The 20,846-nt window shown below is 37.0% G+C and overlaps 1 protein-coding gene across 5 annotated transcripts in view; it reads left to right on the forward strand.

Annotated features, from left to right (window-relative positions):
• Window positions 1–20,846, forward strand: part of DCAF6 (DDB1 and CUL4 associated factor 6) — a 172,731-nt gene that overhangs the window by 139,830 nt on the left and 12,055 nt on the right. For all 5 annotated transcript variants that reach the window (XM_060033562.1, XM_060033538.1, XM_060033525.1 and 2 more), the window contains one exon: window positions 20,616–20,754. In XM_060033562.1, coding sequence (XP_059889545.1) covers window positions 20,616–20,754 — 139 coding nt within the window. The remainder of the gene's footprint in view (window positions 1–20,615; window positions 20,755–20,846) is intronic.

Consider the following 20,846-nt stretch of genomic DNA (forward strand, 5'->3'; position numbering starts at 1 on the left):
TTTTTTCCAGTCAACGATATGTTACTAAGATTGATCCATGCTGTTATGTATAGCTGTTGCTCAATCAGCTTTACTGCTGTATTATAAGTTATTGTACGACTCTACCATAATTTATCCTTTTTCCTGTTAATAGGCATTTAGGTTGTTTCCAGTGTTGACCTGAAACAAATAGACTGCTAGATATTTCTCTAGCAAAGATGCGTTTATTTGGGATCAGTCAGAGAATTGCAGTTTGGAGTCTGCAACCATGATGAGCTACACTCAGGTGTCTCCCCCTCCCCCACCCCACCCCCACAAGGGAAGGATAATGCTTTCATAGAGAGGAAAAGGAAGGTGAGAGGGCTATGGTAAATAAAGAGTATGGGTTTTCATTGGCTGAGTCTTTTTCAGGAAAGAAGAGATGTCTTCCTTCTTTCTATTGGGCTCTGCTGTAGTCGCAGGACATGAGATCTCCCCCTTCCAAACTCCCAACTGTATTTAATTCAAATTTCTGTGTTTTAATTTTTAACATTTCCCCCTTTTGATCAAGACCTTTCTCTGAAAGCATTGCTGATCAAGAGTCACGTTTTCTAGTTTTAGCTTTTTGTCCTTCAGTATCATGAAGGACTTTTGCTGGGTGTAGCATCTCACGTTGGAGGGAAAGTGCACAGGTTAGAAGCCTGTTAAGGTCACATTTGAGTAACAAGGAAGGAGGGGTAGGAGGGAAAACTCTAAGGTACTTTATGTCTAAAGGCCATATGTTATCAAGATCATAGACATTGGAGATCACCTGAAGCATTATGTCATCATCAAAGGTTTAGCAACAAATTTCCAACAAGCATTTTCTGGATATCTGGGGAAAACTGTTTCATCAGATGTCATCTGCGTCAATTCCAGGAAATCTTTTCTTTCAGGTCACCAGATTATGTGCAGGTCCAGTCAGGGTTTGGTGCTTTCTTTAGGTGTCTCATGTGACTCTAAGAGTCTATTCCTTGGGAGTTTGGCAGCACAAGGGTTGGTTAGCAGTACTCGATAGGGGCCTTTCCAGCAAGGTTGAAGAGAGTTCATCTGGAAGTGTCTTTTTTAAAAGACAAAATTTGCAGATTGCAAGATGTGATGTTTCAAGTTTTTGTCTCCCAAGGGCACACTGTGAAAAGATTGATCTGTCAAAACTTTTTTTTTTTTTTGGCCGCACCACACGGCTTGCAGGATCTTAGTTCCCTGACCAGGGATCAAACCTGATCCCCCTCCAGTGGAAGCATGGAGTCCTAACCACTGGACCACCAGGGAATTCCCAAAACATTATTTTTAATAGAAGCAATTAGGCTTTTGCAATATTAGAGTATCTCTCCTTTTATCAGTTTTAGGTCAAAAGAAGCAGAAGCCAAGTGCATTGGGCATCTCGTGACTATCTCAAAGGCTAAGGGTTTATGAGTTCCAAAAGGGGCGGACCTGTAATTTAGAAGGACCAGCCGCAATGCTTTTGGCCAAGGTATTTGGAGGGCCTTTACAAATTTTGACAGTTGAATCTTAATACCAGTAGTGTGTTCGACTAAACCAGAGGATTGGGGGTGGTAAGAACAGTAATAGTGTTGTAAAACTAGCCAAACAGCATAGACATTTTGAAGCACCTGGGCAATCACTGTGAAGTTAAGGAAGATTTCCCCAGGTAGGGATAATCTTTTCCAAAAGAAATTTATCCTCAGAAGAGGCAGTAGCCTGTCTGCAAGGGAAGGCTTTGGTCCAGTGTGAAAACATACAGACCATAACTAAAACATATTTGTATCCATTAGATGGAGTAAATTGTGTGAAATCCATTTGCTGGATCCCTAATGGTCCATTAAGCAGTTTAAAATGTCTGGGAACAGTATGAACAGGCTTCCCTGGGTTGTACTTTGGAAAAGTGGGACAAGTGAGATACTTTTGCAACCTTATTAATGTTTCCCCATCAATACTGATTCATGAAGACTAACATTTTTTTAGTAGATTAATGGTTTAATGCATGTACAGTGGTGAGAAGTGGGAATTTTAGACTCCAGGGTAAAACTGGGTTCTTACTTGGTCCAAACCAGAGCTTTCTCTTTTTTATCACACCAACAGTTGTTGAATTTCCAATCTTGTTTTCCGTTTTCTGAGGCTAATTGTTGGGATTCTCTAGCCAGTTTTTCTAAATTATCATTTGGAGAAATATCCCTTTGGACCATGACAGTGGTTTGGCTATTGTTGGTTCCTTTAAGGGCAGCCTTCCTTTCAGAAATATCGGCAAGGTGATTTCCCTTAGCTTCCAGAGAGTCAAGTTTAGAATGCCTCAGAATCTTAATAATAGCTGACAGTGGGAGGTAAGAGTATTGCGTTCATAATTTCTGAACATAGGGCCCATTTTAAAATTTTATGTCCACCGGAAGTAAGGAAGCCACATTGCTTCCATAACATTCCAAAATCATGAGCTACTCCAAAAGCATATCTACTATTAGTATTGAGTTGGCTAAAAAGTTTCTTTCTGTTTTAAGTAAAAATAAAAGACATTTTTCATTTTCATCAAGAATTTTATTGAACAACGTATTCACTAACTGAATGAACTTTTTTGGCCAACTCAAATATAATATTGGCAGTTTTATCCTTGGCTAAAGTACAAGCCTGTGTAAGGGTGTATAATTCAGCCTGTTGGGTCAAAGTAGCCATAGAAAAAGATGCTGCCTCAACAACACTAAAAGGAATTGGAATAACATACCCAGCACAGTATTCGCCATTGTCACCTTTTAAAGAACCCTCAGTGAGCCATGAGAAGTCGACATTATTACCTGATGGAATTTCCTGTAGATCATCACCAGGAGTCAGGAGTTAGTTCATCAGCATTAAGCAGTCATGAGGGACTTTGAAAATGATGGAGGGGAGAAGAGTAGCCAGGATAAGGTATTACAACGTAGAAGAATGATGTGAGGGGCAGCTGACAAAAGGATTTAACAGGAGGTGAGGTAGCTGGCAGAGAAATGTTGAGTGTGATGAGAATTCAGGAGAGCTTCTACTGCATGAGGTACAAAAATGGTTAAAGCGGATCCCATAATGATTTTCTCAGTGGCCTTAACCAAAAGGGCAGTGGCCTTAATAGCTCTAAGGCAAGGGGGGTATCCCTGTGCCACAGGGTCCAGTTGCTGGCTGTAATACCCTATGGGACAATGTTTTTGGGTCAGCACCCCAAGGGCATTCCCTTTCTTTTCATATACAAAAAGAAAAGGGGGGATGTGGTAATTGGGATGCCCAAAGACGGGTGGGTTCATCAAATTCTCCTTTAAGGCCTTTAAAGTCTATGTTGTCTCCTTCTTTGCATAAAATTGGGCCAGGGTTGTTATTGTTAAGGAAAACATAGAAATTTGGCCATAAGAGAGAAATTTGGAATCCAGTTTCGTCAATAACCAACCAAACCAAGAAAACCTCACAGTTGGCACTAGGTTTTGAGTTTTGGGAAACTTAGGACATCATGAAGTCTGTCCAGGTCTAGGTTTAGCCCTCGTTCTGATATCAGATGCCCTAAATATTGAATCTGGGTTTGGGCAAACTGCAGTTTTTCTTTGGCAACTTTAAGCCTTTAAGGCTAAAAGCTTTAGCAAGTGAATACTGTCTTCCTTTGAGGAGGTTTGAGAAGGAGAGCAAAGAAGCAAATCACCCACATACTGCAAAGTAGAACCTCTAGGGAACTTTTCTGTTTCGTTTTGTTTTTTATATTTTTATTGGAGTATAGTTGATTTACAATGTTGTGTTAGTTTCAGGTGTACAGTAGAGTGAATCAGTTATATCTACTCTTTTTTTTTTTTAGATTCTTTTCCCAGATAGGCCATTCAGAGTATTGAGTAGAGTTCCCTGTACTATACAGCAGGCTCTTCTTAGTTATCTATTTTATATACAGTCGTGTGTGTATGTCAGTCGCAGTCTCCCAGTTTATCCCTCCCCATCCTTGTCCTTTGGTAACCGTAAGTTTGTTTTCTACATCCGTGACTCTACTTCTGTTTGTAAATAAGTTTCTAGGGAACTTTATATCAGCCTTCAGAATTTGTGATAAATAAGAACTCTTAGTAAAACGCTGAGGCATTACTGTCCAGGTGAAAATTTTTTGTTCCTAAGTGAAGGCAAAAAGGTATTAGCTAGCTTCATCACCTGGAATACTAAAGAATGCACTGCATAAATCAATTACAGTAAAAAAAAAAAAAATTTCTTCCGGCAGGAATGGCTGTTAGTAACGTATGAGTGTTAGGAACAACAGTGTCAAGGGATGACAGTGTTATTTACTGCTCAGAGGTTCTGGACAAACCTTCACCCTCGGCCCTTACGTTTTCTCACCAGAAGAATGGGAGAGTAATAGGGGCTAGTATAAAGGGTAATGAGACCTTGAGCCTTGTAATCTTCTATTATGGGTTTCATGCCTTGAAGGGCTTCTATACTTAAAGGATATTAATTAATTCTGGGAAGAGTTTTGAGGGACTTATTTGAATTTTGATGGGAGGTGCACTGTGAATTTTGCCAACATCAGTTTGCCCATAAGGAAGGTGGTAGTTGATTCAATAGGGACAAATGGTCAGTGTTTCCAAGACTCTGCTCTGCTTCTATTAGAAACTAAACAAATAAAAGATGTCGAAGGAGCATTTAATTCACCTGGTGGGTTACTTTGATGACTACTATCAATTTCTAGAATTATTTCTCCCTTTTGGGAGAAATAAATTCCAGCATGATACTTCTCTAAGAAGTCTTAGTTTAATAAATGGGTAGGGGTAGAGGGATGGAGGAACTAAGGAGAATAGGGCATGTATCTCTCAAACACCTAAACAAGAAGGAATAGATTCAGAGGCAGGAACCCCCTTGAGGTTCATTAGAGATCCCCACTATTTGAATTGTTTATTACTCCGAGGCAGAGGCCGTTTTATAGTAGTGGGCTGAGCACTGAGTGTGGCTTTGGTGTCAGGCCTGGAAGAGATTCCCCAATCTGGAGAAATGTTTCTCCAAGACAATTAAGAGGGAGGATCGGGAAAAGCCAATATTCCTCTGAGCTCCCATCTTTGAGAATTGGGAGGACATTGAAAAGACTGATTAGAGGGCTGAAGGTGCTTAAAGCACTTAGTTTGTAACAGTCTCTTTTCCAGTGTCAGGATGCAACATTAGAAACAGAAGGTAGAATGGTAGTTGCCAGAGGTTGGGATAAGGGAGAATAGGAGAATTGTTCAATGGACACAGAGATTCAGTTCTGAACAAAAAATTACATTCCAATCACAGTGTATACATATTCAGCAAAAAAACATCTTTGGCAAAAGGTTATACACTGTTAAAATGTCCTTATATACGCTGCCTCTTTTGTTTGTACGCTGTTTGGGATTCTGATTTAATTTTCTAAGACGTAACAGCACATCTGTTTTCATTAAACAGTAAATATTTGTTGCATGAGTGAGTAAATCAATTTTTTAAGCAGTGGGATGCTATAGAAATTATTCCAACTTGGGAGAAACATGACTAGATTTATGTCTTAGATCATTTTGGCAGCTTCATAGATGGCTGATTGGAAGGGAGTAAAATTGAAAACAGCAAGACTACATAAGAGGCTATTGCAGTAGGCCAGGTGAGAGATGATGAGGGGTCCAATCTAAGGTGATAGCAGTGGGAAATGAGAAGAGTGGACAGATGTATGTATGTATGTAATCATACATTTATTTCAGGGATGGTTTGTTTAATGCCCGTCTTTCTCCGTATTCTCTAAATGTTTTCGTTCAGTATAATATATTCAGTCCCTAATTGTCTCCAATTATAATAGTGGATTCACCTATTTCTCCTTGCAGTTCTATCAGTTTTTGTCTCACGTATTTTGACCCTCTGTAGTTAGACATGCACATTAAGGATTGTTATGTCTTCATGAAGAGTTGATTCCTTTATCATTATGTAATGCTCTTTTTTACCCCTGATAATTTTGCCTACTTTGAAGTCTACTCCCTCTGAAAAAATTATAGTTAACCCCTGCTTTGTTTTGACTAGTATTAGAATGGTATATATATTTTTTCATTCATTTACTTTTACTCTATGGGAGTCTGTATTTAAAGGGAGTTTTTTTGTAGACAACAGATAGTTGGGTCATATTGTTTGATCCACTCTGACAAGCTCTGTCTTTTGATTAGTATATTTAGAACATTGACATTCAAAGTGATTATTGATATAGTTGGATTAATGTCTACCGTATTCATTGGTGTTTTCTATTTCTTGCCCTTGTTGTTTGTTCCTATTTTGGTCTTCCACTCTTTTTTTGCCTTTTGTGTTTTTTTTTTCTTTTTAAATATCTTTATTGGAGTATAACTGCTTTACAGTGGTGTGTTAGTTTCTGCTTTATAACAAAGTGAATCAGCTATACATGTACATATATCCCCATATCTCCTCCCTCTTACGTCTCCCTCCCAAGTCCCTATCCCAGCCCTCTAGGTGGTCACAAAGCACTGAGCTGATCTCCCTGTGCTATGCGGCTGCTTCCCACTAGCTATCTGTTTTACATTTGGTAGTATATATATGTCAATGCCTCTCTCTCACTTCTTCTCAGCTTACCCTTCCCCCCCACCCCGTGTCCTCAAGTCCATTCTCTACGTCTGCGTCTTTATTCCTGTCCTGTGCCTACGTTCTTCATAACGATTTTTTTTCTTTTTAGCTTTCATATATATGTGTTAGCATACGGTATTTGTTTTTCTCTTTCTGATTTACTTCACTCTGTGTGACAGACTCTAGGTCCATCCACCACACTACAAATAACTCAATTTCATTTCTTTTTATGGCTGAATAATATTCCATTGTATATATGTGCCACATCTTCTTTATCCATTCATCTGTTGATGGACACTTAGGTTGCTTCCATGTCCTGGCTATTGTAAATAGAGCTGCAATGAACACTGTGGTACATGACTCTTTCTCAATTATGGTTTTCTCATGGTATATGCCCAGTAGTGGGATTCCTGGGTCATATGGTAGTTCTATTTTTAGTTATTTAAGGAACCTCCATACTGTTCTCCATAGTGGCTGTATCAGTGTACATTCCCACCAGCAGTGCAAGAAGGTTCCTTTTCTCCACACCCTCTCCAGCATTTATTGTTTGTAGAATTTTTGATGATGGCCATTCTGACTGGTGTGAGGTAATATCTCAATGTAGTTTTGATTTGCATTTCTCTAATGAGTAGTGACATTGAGCATTCTTTCCTGTGTTTGTTGACGATCTGTATATCTTCTTTGGAGAAATGTCTATTTAGGTCTTCAGCCCATTTTTGGATTGGGTTGTTTGTTTTTTTGATATTGAGCTGCATGAGCTGCTTGTAAATTTTGGAGATTAATCCTTTGTCTGTTTCTTCCTTTGCAAATATTTTCTCCCGTTCTGAGGGTTGTCTTTTCATCTTGTTTATGGTTTCCTTTGCTGTGCAAAAGCTTTTAAGTTTCATTAGGTCCCATTTGTTTATTTTTGTTTTTATTTCCATTTCTCTAGGAGGTGGGTCAAAAAGGATCTTGCTGTGATGTATGTCATAGAGTGTTCTGGCTATGTTTTCCTCTAAGACTTTTATAGTTTCTGGCCTTACATTTAGGTCTTTAATCCATATTGAGTTTATTTTTGTGTACGGTGTTAGGGAGTGTTCTAATTTCATTCTTTTACATGTAGCTGTCCAGTTTTCCCAGCACCACTTATTGAAGAGGCTGTCTTTTGTCCATTGTGTATTCTTGCCTCCTTTATCAAACATAAGGTGACCATATGTGAGTGGGTTTATCTCTGGGCTTTCTATCCTGCTCCATTGAGCTATATTTCTGTTTTTGTGCCAGTACCATACTGTCTTGATTACTGTAACTTTGTAGTACAGTCTGAGGTCAGGGAGCCTGATTCCTCCAGCTGTATTTTTCTTTCTCAAGATTGCTTTGGCTATTCAGGGTCTTTTGTGTTTCCATACAAATTGTGAAATTTTTTGTTATTGTTCTGTGGAAAATGCCACTGAATTTGATAGGGATTGCATTGAATCTGTACGCTGCTTTGGGTAGTATAGTCATTTTCACAATGTTGATTCTTCCAATCCAAAAACATGGTATATCTCTCCATCTGTTTGTATCATCTTTAATTTCTTTCATCAGTGTCTTATAGTTTTCTGCATACAGGTCTTTTGTCTCTTTAGATAGGTTTACTCCTAGGTATTTTATTCTTTATGTTTCAGTGGTAAATGGGAATGTTTCCTTAATTTCTCTTTCAGATTTTTCATCATTAGTGTCTAGGAATGCAAGAGATTTCTGTGCATTAATTTTGTATCCTGCTACTTTACCAAATTCATTGATTAGCTCTAGTAGTTTTCTGGTAGCATCTTTAGGATTCTGTATGTATAGTATCATGTCATCTGCAAACAGTGACAGCTTTACTTCTTTTCTGATTTGGATTCCTTTTATTTCTTTTTCTTCTCTGATTGCTGTGGGAAAACTTCCAAAACTATCTTGAGTAATAGTGGTGAGAGTGTGCAACCTTGTCTTGTTCCTGATCTTAGTGGAAATGTTTTCAGTTTTTCACCATTGAGAACAGTGTTCGCTGTGGGTTTGTCATATATGGCCTTCATTATGTTGAGATAAGTTCCCTCTGTGTCTACTTTCGAAAGGTTTTTATCATAAATGGGTGTTGAATTTTGTTGAAAGCTTTTTCTGCATCTATCGAGATGATCATATGGATTTTATTCTTCAATTTGTTAATATGGTGTATCACATTGATTGATTTGTATATATTGAAGAATCCTTGCATTCCTGGGATAAACCCCACTTGATCATGGTGTATGATCCTTTTAATGTGCTGTTGGATTCTGTTTGCTAGTATTTTGTTGAGGATTTTTGCATCTATGTTCATCAGTGATATTGGCTTGTAGTTTTCTTTCTTTGTGACATCTTTGTCTGGTTTTGGTATCAGGGTGATGGTGGTCTTGTAGAATGAGTATGGGAGTGTTCCTCCCTCTGCTATATTTTGGAAGAGTTTGAGAAGGATAGGTGTTAGCTCTTCTCTAAATGTTTGATACAATTCACCTGTGAAGCCATCTGGTCCTGGACTTTTGTTTGTTGGAAGATTTTTAATCACAGTCTCAATTTCAGTGCTTGTGATTGGTCTGTTTATATTTTCTATTTCTTCCTGGGTCAGTCTCAGTAGGTTGTGCTTTTCTAAGAATTCGACCATTTCTTCCAGGTTGTCCGTTTATTGACATAGAGTTGCTTGTAGTAATCTCTCATGCTCCTTTGTATTTCTGCAGTGTTAGTTGTTACTTCTCCTTTTTCATTTCTAATTCTATTGATTTGAGTCTTCTCTCTTTTTTTCTTGATGAGTCTGGCTGATGGTTTATCATTTTCGCTTATCTTCTAAAAGAACCAGCTTTTAGTTTTATTGATCTTTGCTATTGTTTCCTTCATTTCTTTTTCATTTATTTCTGATCCGATCTTTATGATTTCTTTCCTTTATGATTTCTTTCCTTCTGCTAACTTTGGGGATTTTTTGTTCTCTCTCTGATTGCTTTAGGTGTAAGGCAATCTTTATGATTTCTTTCCTTCTGCTAACTTTGGGGGTTTTTTGTTCTCTCTCTGATTGCTTTAGGTGTAAGGTTAGGTTGTTTATTTGAGATGTTTCTTGTTTCTTAAAGTAAGATTATATTGCTATAAACTTCCCTCTTAGAACTGCTTTTGCTGCATCCCATAGGTTTGGGGTCGTCGTGTTTTCATTGTCATTTGTTTCTAGGTATTTTTTGGTTTCCTCTTTGATTTCTTTACTGATCTCTTGGTTATTAAGTAGCGTATTGTTTAGCCTCCATCTGTTTGCATGTTTTACAGATTTTTTCCTGTAATTGATACCTAGTCTCATAGCGTTGTGGTCGGAAAAGATACTTCGTACGATTTCAGTTTTCTTAAATTTACCAAGGCTTGATTTGTGACCCAAGATATGATCTATCCTGGAGAATGTTCCATGGCTACTTGAGAAGAAAGTGTGTTCTGTTATTTTTCAATGGAATGTCCTATAAATATCAATTAAGTTTATCTTGTTTAATATATCAGTTAAAGCTTGTGTTTCCTTGTTTATTTTCGTTTTGGATGATCTGTCCTTTGGTGAAAGTGGGGTGCTAAAGTCCCCTACTATGATTTTGTTACTGTTGATTTCCCCTTTTATGGCTGTTAGCATTTGCCTTATGTACTGAGGTGCTCCTATGTTGGGTGCATAAATATTTACAATTGTTGTATCTTCTTCTTGGATCGATCCCTTAATCATTATGTAGTGTCCTTCTTTGTCTCTTCTAATAGTCTTTATTTTAAAGTCTATTTTGTCTGACATGAGAATTGCGACTTCAGCTTTCTTTTGATTTCCGTTTGTGTTGAATATCTTTTTCCATCCCCTCACTTTCAGTCTGTATGTGCCCCTAGGTCTGAAGTGGGTCTCTTGTAGACAGTATATATATGGGTCTTGATTTTGTATTCATTCAGCCAGTCTGTGTCTTTTGGTTGGAGCATTTAATCCATTTACATTTAAGGTAATTATCGATATGTATGTTCCTATTACCATTTTCTTAATTGTTTTGGCTTTGTTATTGTAGGTCTTTTCCTTCTCTTATGTTTCCTGCCTAGAGAATTTCCTTTAGCATTTGTTGTAAAGCTGGTTTGGTGGTGCTGAATTCTCTTAGCTTTTGCTTGTCTGTAAAGGTTTTAATTCCTCTTTCGAATCTGAATGAGATCCTTGCCAGGTAGAGTAATCTTGGTTGTAGGTTTTTCCCTTTCTTCACTTTACATATGTCCTGCCACTCCCTTCTGGCTTGCAGAGTTTCTGCTGAAAGATCAGCTGTTAACCTTATGGGGATTCCCTTATATGTTATTTTTCCCTTGCTGCTTTTTATATTTTTTCTTTGTATTTAATTTTTGATAGTTTGATTAATATGTGTCTTGTCATGTTTCTCCTTGGATTTATCCTGTATGGGACTCTCTGTGCTTCCTGGACTTGATTAACTGTTTCCTTTCCCATATTAGGGAAGTTTTCAACTATAATCTCTTCAAGTATTTTTTCAGCCCCTTTCTTCTTCTCTTCTTCTTCTGGGACCCCTGTAATTCGAATATTGGTGCGTTTAATGTTGGCCCATAGGTCTCTGAGACTGTCCTCAATTCTTTGCATTCTTTTTTCTTTATTCTGCTCTGCAGTAGTTATTTCCAGTGTCTTATCTTCCAGGTCCCTTATCCATTCTTCTGCCTCAGTTATTCTGCTATTGATTCCTTCTAGAGAATTTTTAATTTCATTTATTGTATTTTTCATCATTGTTTGTTTGCCCTTTAGTTCGTCTAGGTCCTTGTTAAACATTTCTTATATTTTCTCCATTCTGTTTCCAAGATTTTGGCTCATCTTTACTATCATTACTCTGAATTCTTTTTTATGTAGACTGCCTATTTCCTTTTCATTTGTTAGGTCTGGTGGGTTTTTACCTTGCTCCTTCATCTGCTGTTTGTTTCTCTGTCTTCTCATTTTGCTTAACTTACTGTGTTTGGTGTCTCCTTTTCGCAGGCTATAGTTTCGTAGTTCCTGTTGTTTTTGGTGTCTGCCCCCAGTGGCTAAGGTTGGTTCAGTGGGTTGTGTAGGCTTCCTGGTGGAGGGTACTAGTGCCTGTGTTCTGGTGGATGAGGCTGGATCTTGTCTTTCTGGTGGGCAGGTCTGTGTCCAGTCGTGTGTTTTGTGGTGTCTGTGACCTTATTATGATTTTAGGCATTCTCTCTGCTAATGTGTGGAGTTGTGTTCCTGTCTTGCTAGTTGTTTGGCATAGGGTGTCCAGCACTGTAGCTCGCTGGTCATTGAGTGGAGCTGGGTCTTAGCATTGAGATGGGGATCACTTGGAAAGCTTTCGCCATTTGATATTACATGGAGCTCGGAGGCCTCAGGTGGACCAATGTCCTGAACTCAGTTCTCCCACCTCAGAGGCACAGGCCTGACACCCGGCCGGAGCACCAAGACCGTGTCAGCCACATGGCTCAGAAGAAAAGGGAGAAAGAAAGAGAGAGAGAGAGAGAGAGAGAAAGAAAGAAAAAGAATAAAATAAAGTTATTAAAATAAAATATAATTATTGAAAATAAACACATATTAAAAAGTAAGAAAAAAAAGAAAGAAAGAAGAGAACAACCAAGCCAAAAAACAAATCCACCACTGATAACAAGCTCTAAAAACTATGCTAAAAAAAAAAAAACGGACAGACCCCAGGACAAATGGTAAAAGCAAAGCTACGCAGACAAAATCACACACAGAAGCATACACAAACACACTCACGAAAAGAGAAAAAGCAAAAAAATATATTTATCATTGCTCCCAAAGTCCACCACCTCAATTTTGGGATGATTCTTTGCCTATTCAGCTATTCCAGAGATGCAGGGTACATCAAGTTGATTGTGGAGATTTAATCCGCTGCTCCTGAGGCTGCTGGGAGAGGTTTCCCTTTCTCTTATTTGTTCACATAGCTCCTGGAGTTCAGCTTTGGATTGGCCCCGCCTCTGTTTATAGGTTGCCTGAGCGTGTCTTTTATTCGCTCAGATAGGACAGGGTTAAAGTAGCAGCTGATTAGGGAGCTCAGGCTCACCTCAGGCAGGGAAGGGAGGGGCGAGCCTGGGGCAGCAGAGGCTGGTGTGACGTTGCAACAGCCTGAGGTGCGCTGTGTGTTTTCCTGGGGAAGTTGGCCCTGGATCATGGGACCCTGGCAGTGGGGGGCTGCACAGGCTCCCGGGAGTGGAGGTGTGGATAGTGACCTGTGCTTGCACACAGGGATCTTAGCGTCTCATGCCCGTCCCTGTGTCCACGCTGATAGCTGCGGCTCGCGCCCGTCTGTGGAGCTCGTTTAGGCAGTGCTCTGAATGCCCTCTCCTCACAGACCCCGAAACAATGGTCTCTTGCATCTTAGGCAGTTCCAGTCTTTTTCCTGGACTTCCTCCCGGCTAGCCGTGGCGCCCTAGCCCCCTTCAGGCTGTGTTCACGCCGCCAACCCCAGTCCTCTCCCGGCGCTCCAACCGAAGCCGGAGCCTCAGCTCCCAGCCCCCACCCGCCCCAGCGCAGGGAGCAGACAACTTCTCGGGCCGGTGAGTGCCGGTCAGCACCAGTCCTCTGTGCGGGGATCTCTCCGCTTTGCCCTCCGCACCCCGGTGGCTGCGCTCTCCTCCGCGGCTTCGAAGCTTCCCCCCTCTGCCACCTGCAGTTTCCGCCCGCGAAGGGGCTTCCTCTTGTGTGGAAACCTTTCCTCCTTCATGGCTCCCTGCCACTGGTGCAGGTCCCGTCCCTATTCTTTTGTGTCTGTTTATTCTTTTTTCTTTTGCCCTACCAAGGTACGTGGGGACTTTCTTGCCTTTTGGGAGGTCTGAGGTCTTCTACCAGCGTTCAGTAGGTGTTCTGTAGGAGTTGTTCCACATGTAGATGTATTTCTGATGTATTTGTGGGGAGGAAGGTGATCTCCATGTCGTAATCTTCTGCCATCTCGAAGGTCACCTTTTGTGGTTTTAATTCAGCATTTTATATGATTCCATTTTCTCTCCTTTCTTAGCATAGCATTTGTACTTCTTTTTTTACCTCTGTTAGTGGTTACCCTAGAGTTTGCAATATAAATTTACAGCTAATTCAAATAACACTATACCGCTTCATAGGTAGAGTACCTTATAATAACAAAATCCTAGTTCCTTCTTTCTGTGCCTTGTGTCATTGCTGTAATTCATTTCACTTTAATGTAAGCATACATAAGCATATATATATATATGTACATAGATAATGGAATGCTTGTTGCTATTATTATTTTGAACAGTGTTATTTGTTAGAATAAGAAAAGTAAAAGTTTTTATTTTACCTTCACTCATTCCTTCTTTGATGCCCTTCTGTTGTTTATGTCAGTTCATGTTTCTGACCTTTATTATTTTCCTTCTCTGTAAAGAACTTCTCTTGCAAGGCAAGTCTACTGGCAACAAATTTCTTCAGTTTTTGTTTGAGAAAGACTTTATTCTCATTCACTTTAGAAGGATAATTTTCCACTGTACAGAATTCTAGGTTGGTGGTTTTGTTTTGGTTTTTTCTCTCAACACTTTAATTAATTCACTCTGTTCTCTTTTTGTTTCATGGTTTCTGAGGAGAAGTAGGATGTGATTCTTATCTTTATTCCTTTATAGGTATGATTTTTTTTTCCTCAGACTTCTTTCAGGATTTTTTTCTTTATCTTTGATTTTCATATTTTGAAAGTGATATGCCAAAGTATAGTTCTTTTTTGGCATTTATCCTGCAAGGTGTTCTCTGAGCTTCCTGGATCTGTGGTTCAGTGTCTCACATTAATTTGGGGAAATTCTCAGTCATTATTGTTTCAAATATTTCTTCTGTTCCTTTCTTCTCACTGTGATATTCCCATTATGCCTATGTTACACTTATTGTATTGATAGTTATCCCACAGTCCTTGGATATTCTGTTTGTTTTTTTCAATCTTTGCTCTCTTTGCTTTTTGGTTTTAAAGGATTCTGTTGATATAGCCTTTAGCTCAAAGATTCTTTTCTCAGCCATGTCCAGTCTACTAATAAGCCCATCAAAGGTAGTCTTTGTTTCTGTTCCAGTGTTTTTGATCTCTTGCATTTCTTTTTGTTTCTTTCTTAGGATTTTCATCTCTCTGCTTACATTGCCCATCTATTCTTGCATGCTGTCTACTTTATCAGTTAGAGAGCCCTTGGCATATTAATCATAGTTGTTTTATATATTTTTTTATTCTTTTAAAGGAGAATGAGAGCCCTGAAGACAAATTCCCCAGTTGCTGGGGGAGGAGGCTTTATAAGCTGGCTGGCGTTGGGAGAGGTCAGGAAGCTTTCAGAGCTGTTGCAGTAGTCTGGAGGACAGGGGAGGTCTGAGGATGCTGATGGCAGGAAGGATCTTTTTTTTTTTTTTTTTTGGCCACGTGGTGCAGCATGTGGGATCCCAGTTCCCCGACCAGGGATCAAACCCACGCCCCCTGCATGGGAAGTGCAGAGTCTTAACCACTGGACCGCCAGGGAAGTCCTGAATCATAGTTGTTTTAAATTCCTGGTCTGTCGCAAGAGGGAGGAGATGTGAGGATATATGTATATGTATAGCTGATTAACTTTGTTATAAAGCAAAAACCAACACACCATTGCAAAGCAATTATAGTCCAATAAAGATGTTAAAATAAATAAATAAATAAATAAATAAATTCCTGGTCTGAGAGTTCCAACATCCCTGCCATATCTGGTTCTGATGCTGTCTCTTCAGATTGTTTTTTGCCTTTTGTTATGCCTTGTAATTTTTTTCCATAGCTGTATATGTTGTACTAGGTAATAGGAACTGTGGTACGTAGGCCTTTAGTAATGTGGTGATGTGGGGGGGAGGGGACGCATTCTGGAGTTCTGTGATGCCTGGTGTCCTCCCCTCTCTTAGGGATCCAAGAAGAGTTGTTGATTTTTCAGTCCATTCAGCTTTTACTTATTAGCTTTGAAGTGGGAACCTTCAAGCTCCTTGCATGTGGAAGCAGATTTAACAGTCTTTATACTCCTGAGATAAATCTAACTTGGTCATGATAGATTATCTTTTGGACATGTTGTTGGATTTAGTTTGCTAATATTTTGTGAGGACTTCTGCATCTATATTCTGACTGAATTTCCTTTCTTATAGTCTCATGACCCTTTTTTTGGTAAAAAGTTACAGTAGCCTCAGAGAATGAGTAGAAGAATATTTCCTCTTTTTCTTTTCTCTGGCAGAGTTTGTATAAGATCGGAATGATCTTTTCTTTGAAAATTTACTAGACCCTACTTATAAAATTATCTGGAACTGGTATTTTCTTTGGGGTATGTTTTTTAAGTATTATTTTGATTCTTTAATAATTACAGGACTATTTCAACTCTCTCTTCTTTAGTCAGTTTTAGGTGATATTTTTCAATTTGTCGATTCATCTAACTTTTCAAATTTTATTATAGTATTTTTATTGTCTTCTTAATTCCTGCTGTGTCTTTAGTTATAGCCACCTTTTTATTCATAACATTATTTCTTTGAACCCCCTTAATTTTTTCTCCGTTATCCTGGTCAGGGAACTAAGATCTGGCAAGCCATGTGGCACAGCCAAAAAAAGAAAAAAAAAAGAAAAAGAAACAACTTTTGGCTTTGTTGATTTCTTTCATATTTGTTAACCCCTTTGTTTTATACTTCTAGTTTTCTTCTCTCTTTATTATTTCCTTCCTTGTATATTATTTGAGATGCCTTTGTGGTTCTTTTTCTAACTTCTTTAGTTGTATACATTCAGCTTTTTTTCATTAACATCTAATTTGTGGTCAGAGAACATGGTTGGTTTAGACGCATACTTTGAAGTTTGTAGAAAGTGGCTTTGTGGCCTTGTACATGATAAATTTGTAAATGTGCCTTGTGTGCTTGAAAAGCATATGACTTTAATTTTTAATGTAGAATTTTATATGTGACCATTCGATTAAGACTAATTGTGCTGTTCATATTATCCCTATTTTTTGCTAGCTTGACGTATAAAATAGTGAGAGAGAGGTATTGAAATCATTAAAATGGTGTATGTATCTAATTCTCCTTGTAGTTCTGTCATTTTCTTTTTTAATGCAGTTTGAGGCTTTTTATTGTATGCATATATGTTAAATTGTTATATCTTCCTGGTAAACTGAACTTATTATATATGTAGTAATCCTCTCTACCTTTAATGCTACTTTTTATCTTAGTCTGTTTTGTTTGATATTACTGTAGCTATGCCACCTTTCATTTGATTAGTATTTGCACAATATCCTTTTTCCCTGAAATCTTTCCTTGTCATAATACTTTAGGTATGCCTGAGACAATCTCATTTTTCTCCATTGGTGAATTTAGTCTCTTTATTATTATCATGGCTACTTTTGGACTTGTTTCCAACTTTTTACTTCTGATTATCCTGTTTTACCTAATTTTTTTTAACTTTCCTGTCTTTTTTAGGATTAAGATTTTTATCTTTTTGCTGATGTTATTTTGCTTTTTTCATTTTCTTTCCTCCATTGGGTTGGAATGTATACTCTTTATTTATTGTTTACTTCTGAAATTTTCCATGCTTACTGAACTTTGTATTATCTTTTATGAATTTTAAATTGCATGCCAAGTTAACATAAGCTATCATATATATATAAAAGAACTCATAACTAATAATCTCAAAAACAACTTTGCAAATAGTAGGCTTTTAATAAATAGTTATTTGCTGATTGGTGTTCTTCATATGTATGTATCATTTTAATTTTATTAAATTTGCAAAGTAATAAATTACAAATTTATTATTTTCAACATCTTATATTCTTTTGATGTTTCTTATGAAATATCCTCTAGGAAAGTGGTATCAGTGTGTTAATTTTTTTTTTTTTGGCCACACAGCCAGAGGGATATTAGTTCCCTGACCAGGGATTGAACCCAGGCCCTTGGCAGTGAAAGTGCTGAGTCCTAACCAGTGGACTGCCAGGGAATTCCCCTCAATGTATTTATTCTAAGTTTATTCATCTCTTTTAGAACTGTTTGCTGTGTTGGACATTACCTGACATTTACTGTCACTTTTTATCGTCTAATTTGAAATGTGTGTACTTGAAGCTTTTTTTTCTGTTTTAGATCACTTTCCTATAGCGAGATAGTGGTAGGTGCCCTAATCTTTTATCTAAACTGTACAATACAGACTACATAACTTGAGATCTATTTTTCAAAATTATTCTTTATCAGGATTAAGCCAAACAAACATTAAGCAATAAATTAGACCATATTCTACAGCAAACTTTTAAGTGAAATGAACACTTATGATTTGGTACCATCAATTCTTAATTACTATCATCTCATTACTCATTCAACTTTAATTTTGCCCACATACCTTGTTTTAAGTGATTTGAGCTTTTGTCTAATTCTTAATTTGTCATATAGTTTCTTTTTCCATTTATAGCTCCCAAGGCCTTCAGTTTATCAGCAGGATTATTTCTATTTCCTCTACTACCTGATAGTCTTTTTTTTTTTAATTTATTTTATAGAAGTATAGTTGATTTACAATGTTGTGTTAGTTTCTAGATACTCTTTCTTAGCAAGGGTTTTTTTCTTTATTGGTTTCTTGTTAATCACATACTTTTAACTGATTGAGTGTCCTTGTCTCTTCCACTTTAGAAAAAAGAGAGTTTCAATCATATTAATTATGTTTCTTTTGAGAACATTTGAGCTCTCAGCCCTTCCCATTTATCACTTCCCAATCAGAAAGAGATAATCAGAGTAACCTAAACATGTCAGCTTTCTGTGTGGTAGTTTCTAACGATATCTAACTTAAAATTTCAGACCCTGTTTTTTTTAACATATATATAGCATAGGATAAAGTTTTTTAAACACTTTTTAAATAAGCCTATAGAATTTATGATACCATTTTATGAAAAAGAAAATACCTTTTTATTATAAGACTACATAATGGTTATGTAATTGTTTTAGAAAGTGTTATTAACAATTTAGTGTCTGGTTTTCTAGACTCTTTCTATGTATATATATAAATTTTTCCCCTATGAATTATTTTTTAACCTATGTTGTAGATTCAGTAGGATAATGCTGACATTTTTCATGTTCTTGCTTATAGATCTTTCTTATTGTTTTTAATGGTGGCATAAGTATTCCAGTATATGGATGTACCATAATTTATTTAACCTATCCTTTCTGTGTATAAGACATTTAGATTATTTCCAGTGTTTCTCAAAGTACTGCAGTGAATATATGTGTGTGTGTGTGTGTGTGTGTGTGTGTGTGTGTGTCTGTATATATTGTGTGTATATATATATATATATATTTGCATATTTTTCTACAGCATATATGTTTAAAAGATGAAATTGCTACATCAAAGCAAATATATGTTTTAAATTTTAATGGATATTATTTAATTTCTCCTCAAAAATATATTGTACTGGAACACTAATATATTGCCAGTGGAATTATAAATTGCTGTAACCACTTTGGAAAATCGTTTGGGAGTATCTGTTAAAGCTGACCATATGCACATACTGTGGTCCAGCAATTCCACTCCTGGATATATACTCAACAGAAATATGTACATGTGTTCGCCAAAGCACTATTTCAGTAATCAAAACCTGTAAACAACCCAATGTTCACCAACAGTTGAATGGAAAAAGTAAATTATAATGTATTTATACAGAGTAGTACTCTACAGCAAAGAAGATGAATGAACTATAGCGAAATTCAACAACATGGATGACTCTTACAAATGTAATAATGAGATAAAGAAGCTAGACACAAAATATATTTTGTATGATTCCATTTAGTTAATGTTCACAAACAGGCAAAATTAATCCATCATGTTAGGAGTCAGAATAGTGGTTTCCTATAAGGGGAACGTAATAATGGGAATGGAGCATAGAGAGACTCCTGGAATTCTATTTATCCTCTCTCTCTCATACTGGTACTGGTTACATGGGGCTATTTTGCAAAAATGCACTGAGCTACACATTTATGATTTTATACCTTCCTGAATATGTGTTCTACTTCAGTCAAAAGTTTACAACAGAAGAGTGCACTTTTTTATATATAAAACTTTCAAACTCCTACCAGTAGTGCCTATTTTCCTGTATTCTTGCCACTCTGATAGATGTAAAAAAATTTTTAATCTGATAGACATACAAAAAGATCAATTTCTTTTTATTTTTATCTTAATATTAGTGAGGCTGGGCATCCTTTTGTATATTTATTAAGTCTCTTTTTTCTATAATTTCCCTATTCATGTTCTTTACTCTTTTTCTATTATAGTGTTCATTTTTCATACTGATTTGTAGACACTTTATATATTTTGGATTTTTGGTCTATTATATGGCAAAATATAATGTTTTAAATAAGTTCAAACTAACAAAGTTATTCAGTAAACATGTGTTAGGAAAAGTTCCTTCTAATAATTAAATCAGTCTTAAAGAGTCCATTGTTCTTTATTCTCTAGTTTTGTGGCCAACTCAGTTCTTAGGAGGGTAAAATCAGCCTCATTAGCTCCAAATCTGTACTCTAATATGGAGTTCATATAGAATAGATTCTATTTGAAGGTCCTTGTTTTATTCATGTATATTAATATTGTTTTTCTTGACTAGTCTGTTCTTTGCTGAGAACAAATATCTTTAAACAAAATCTCAAAACATAAGTTTATCTACTGAAATTATATGTTAACCTTAGTTTCTTCTTCTGGTTTCTCTTTATGCCTTTACATTTCCTAACATGGAGAGGACAAATAATATGGAATAGGTTTTGTTTTATTTGTAGTAAATTGCAATTAATTTTGTCTGTATTATGTTTTTATAAAACAGCCATTTAAAAAGTGTGCCGCATGCTACTTCCTTTACTCTCTCAACCAGTACCAAATTTCTAAGTGATCTCTTAACTAAAACATTTTGTTTTAGTAACTCAACTAGTCTGGTGTAGTCTCACTGTTGTGTCTGCCTCTTTATGCTTTTGGTTGGGGATGCCTTATTGACATAATGTTTAGTTTAAATGTTTTCTAGACTTTACTGTATTTTAATGTTGCTCATTTTCATTCTGTAGTGGCCTGTGAATGTTTTTTTACTTATTTCTGTTTTTTCTTCTAATATGTAATTTATAGACGCTCTGCTGTTGCCCGAATTCAGGAGTTCTTCAGGCGGAGAAAAGAAAGAAAAGAAATGGAGGAATTGGATACCTTGAACATTCGAAGGCCACTAGTAAAGATGGTTTATAAGGGCCATCGCAACTCCAGGACAATGGTACCATATACTCATGACGTTCTTTGGAAGAACTGCAATTTTGTAATATGAATTTTTTTCCATAATGATTATTTTCATATATGCTAGTGTGA

This window comes from Delphinus delphis, chromosome 1 (genome assembly GCF_949987515.2).
Source record: "Delphinus delphis chromosome 1, mDelDel1.2, whole genome shotgun sequence".
Classification (NCBI taxonomy): Eukaryota; Metazoa; Chordata; class Mammalia; order Artiodactyla; family Delphinidae; genus Delphinus; species Delphinus delphis.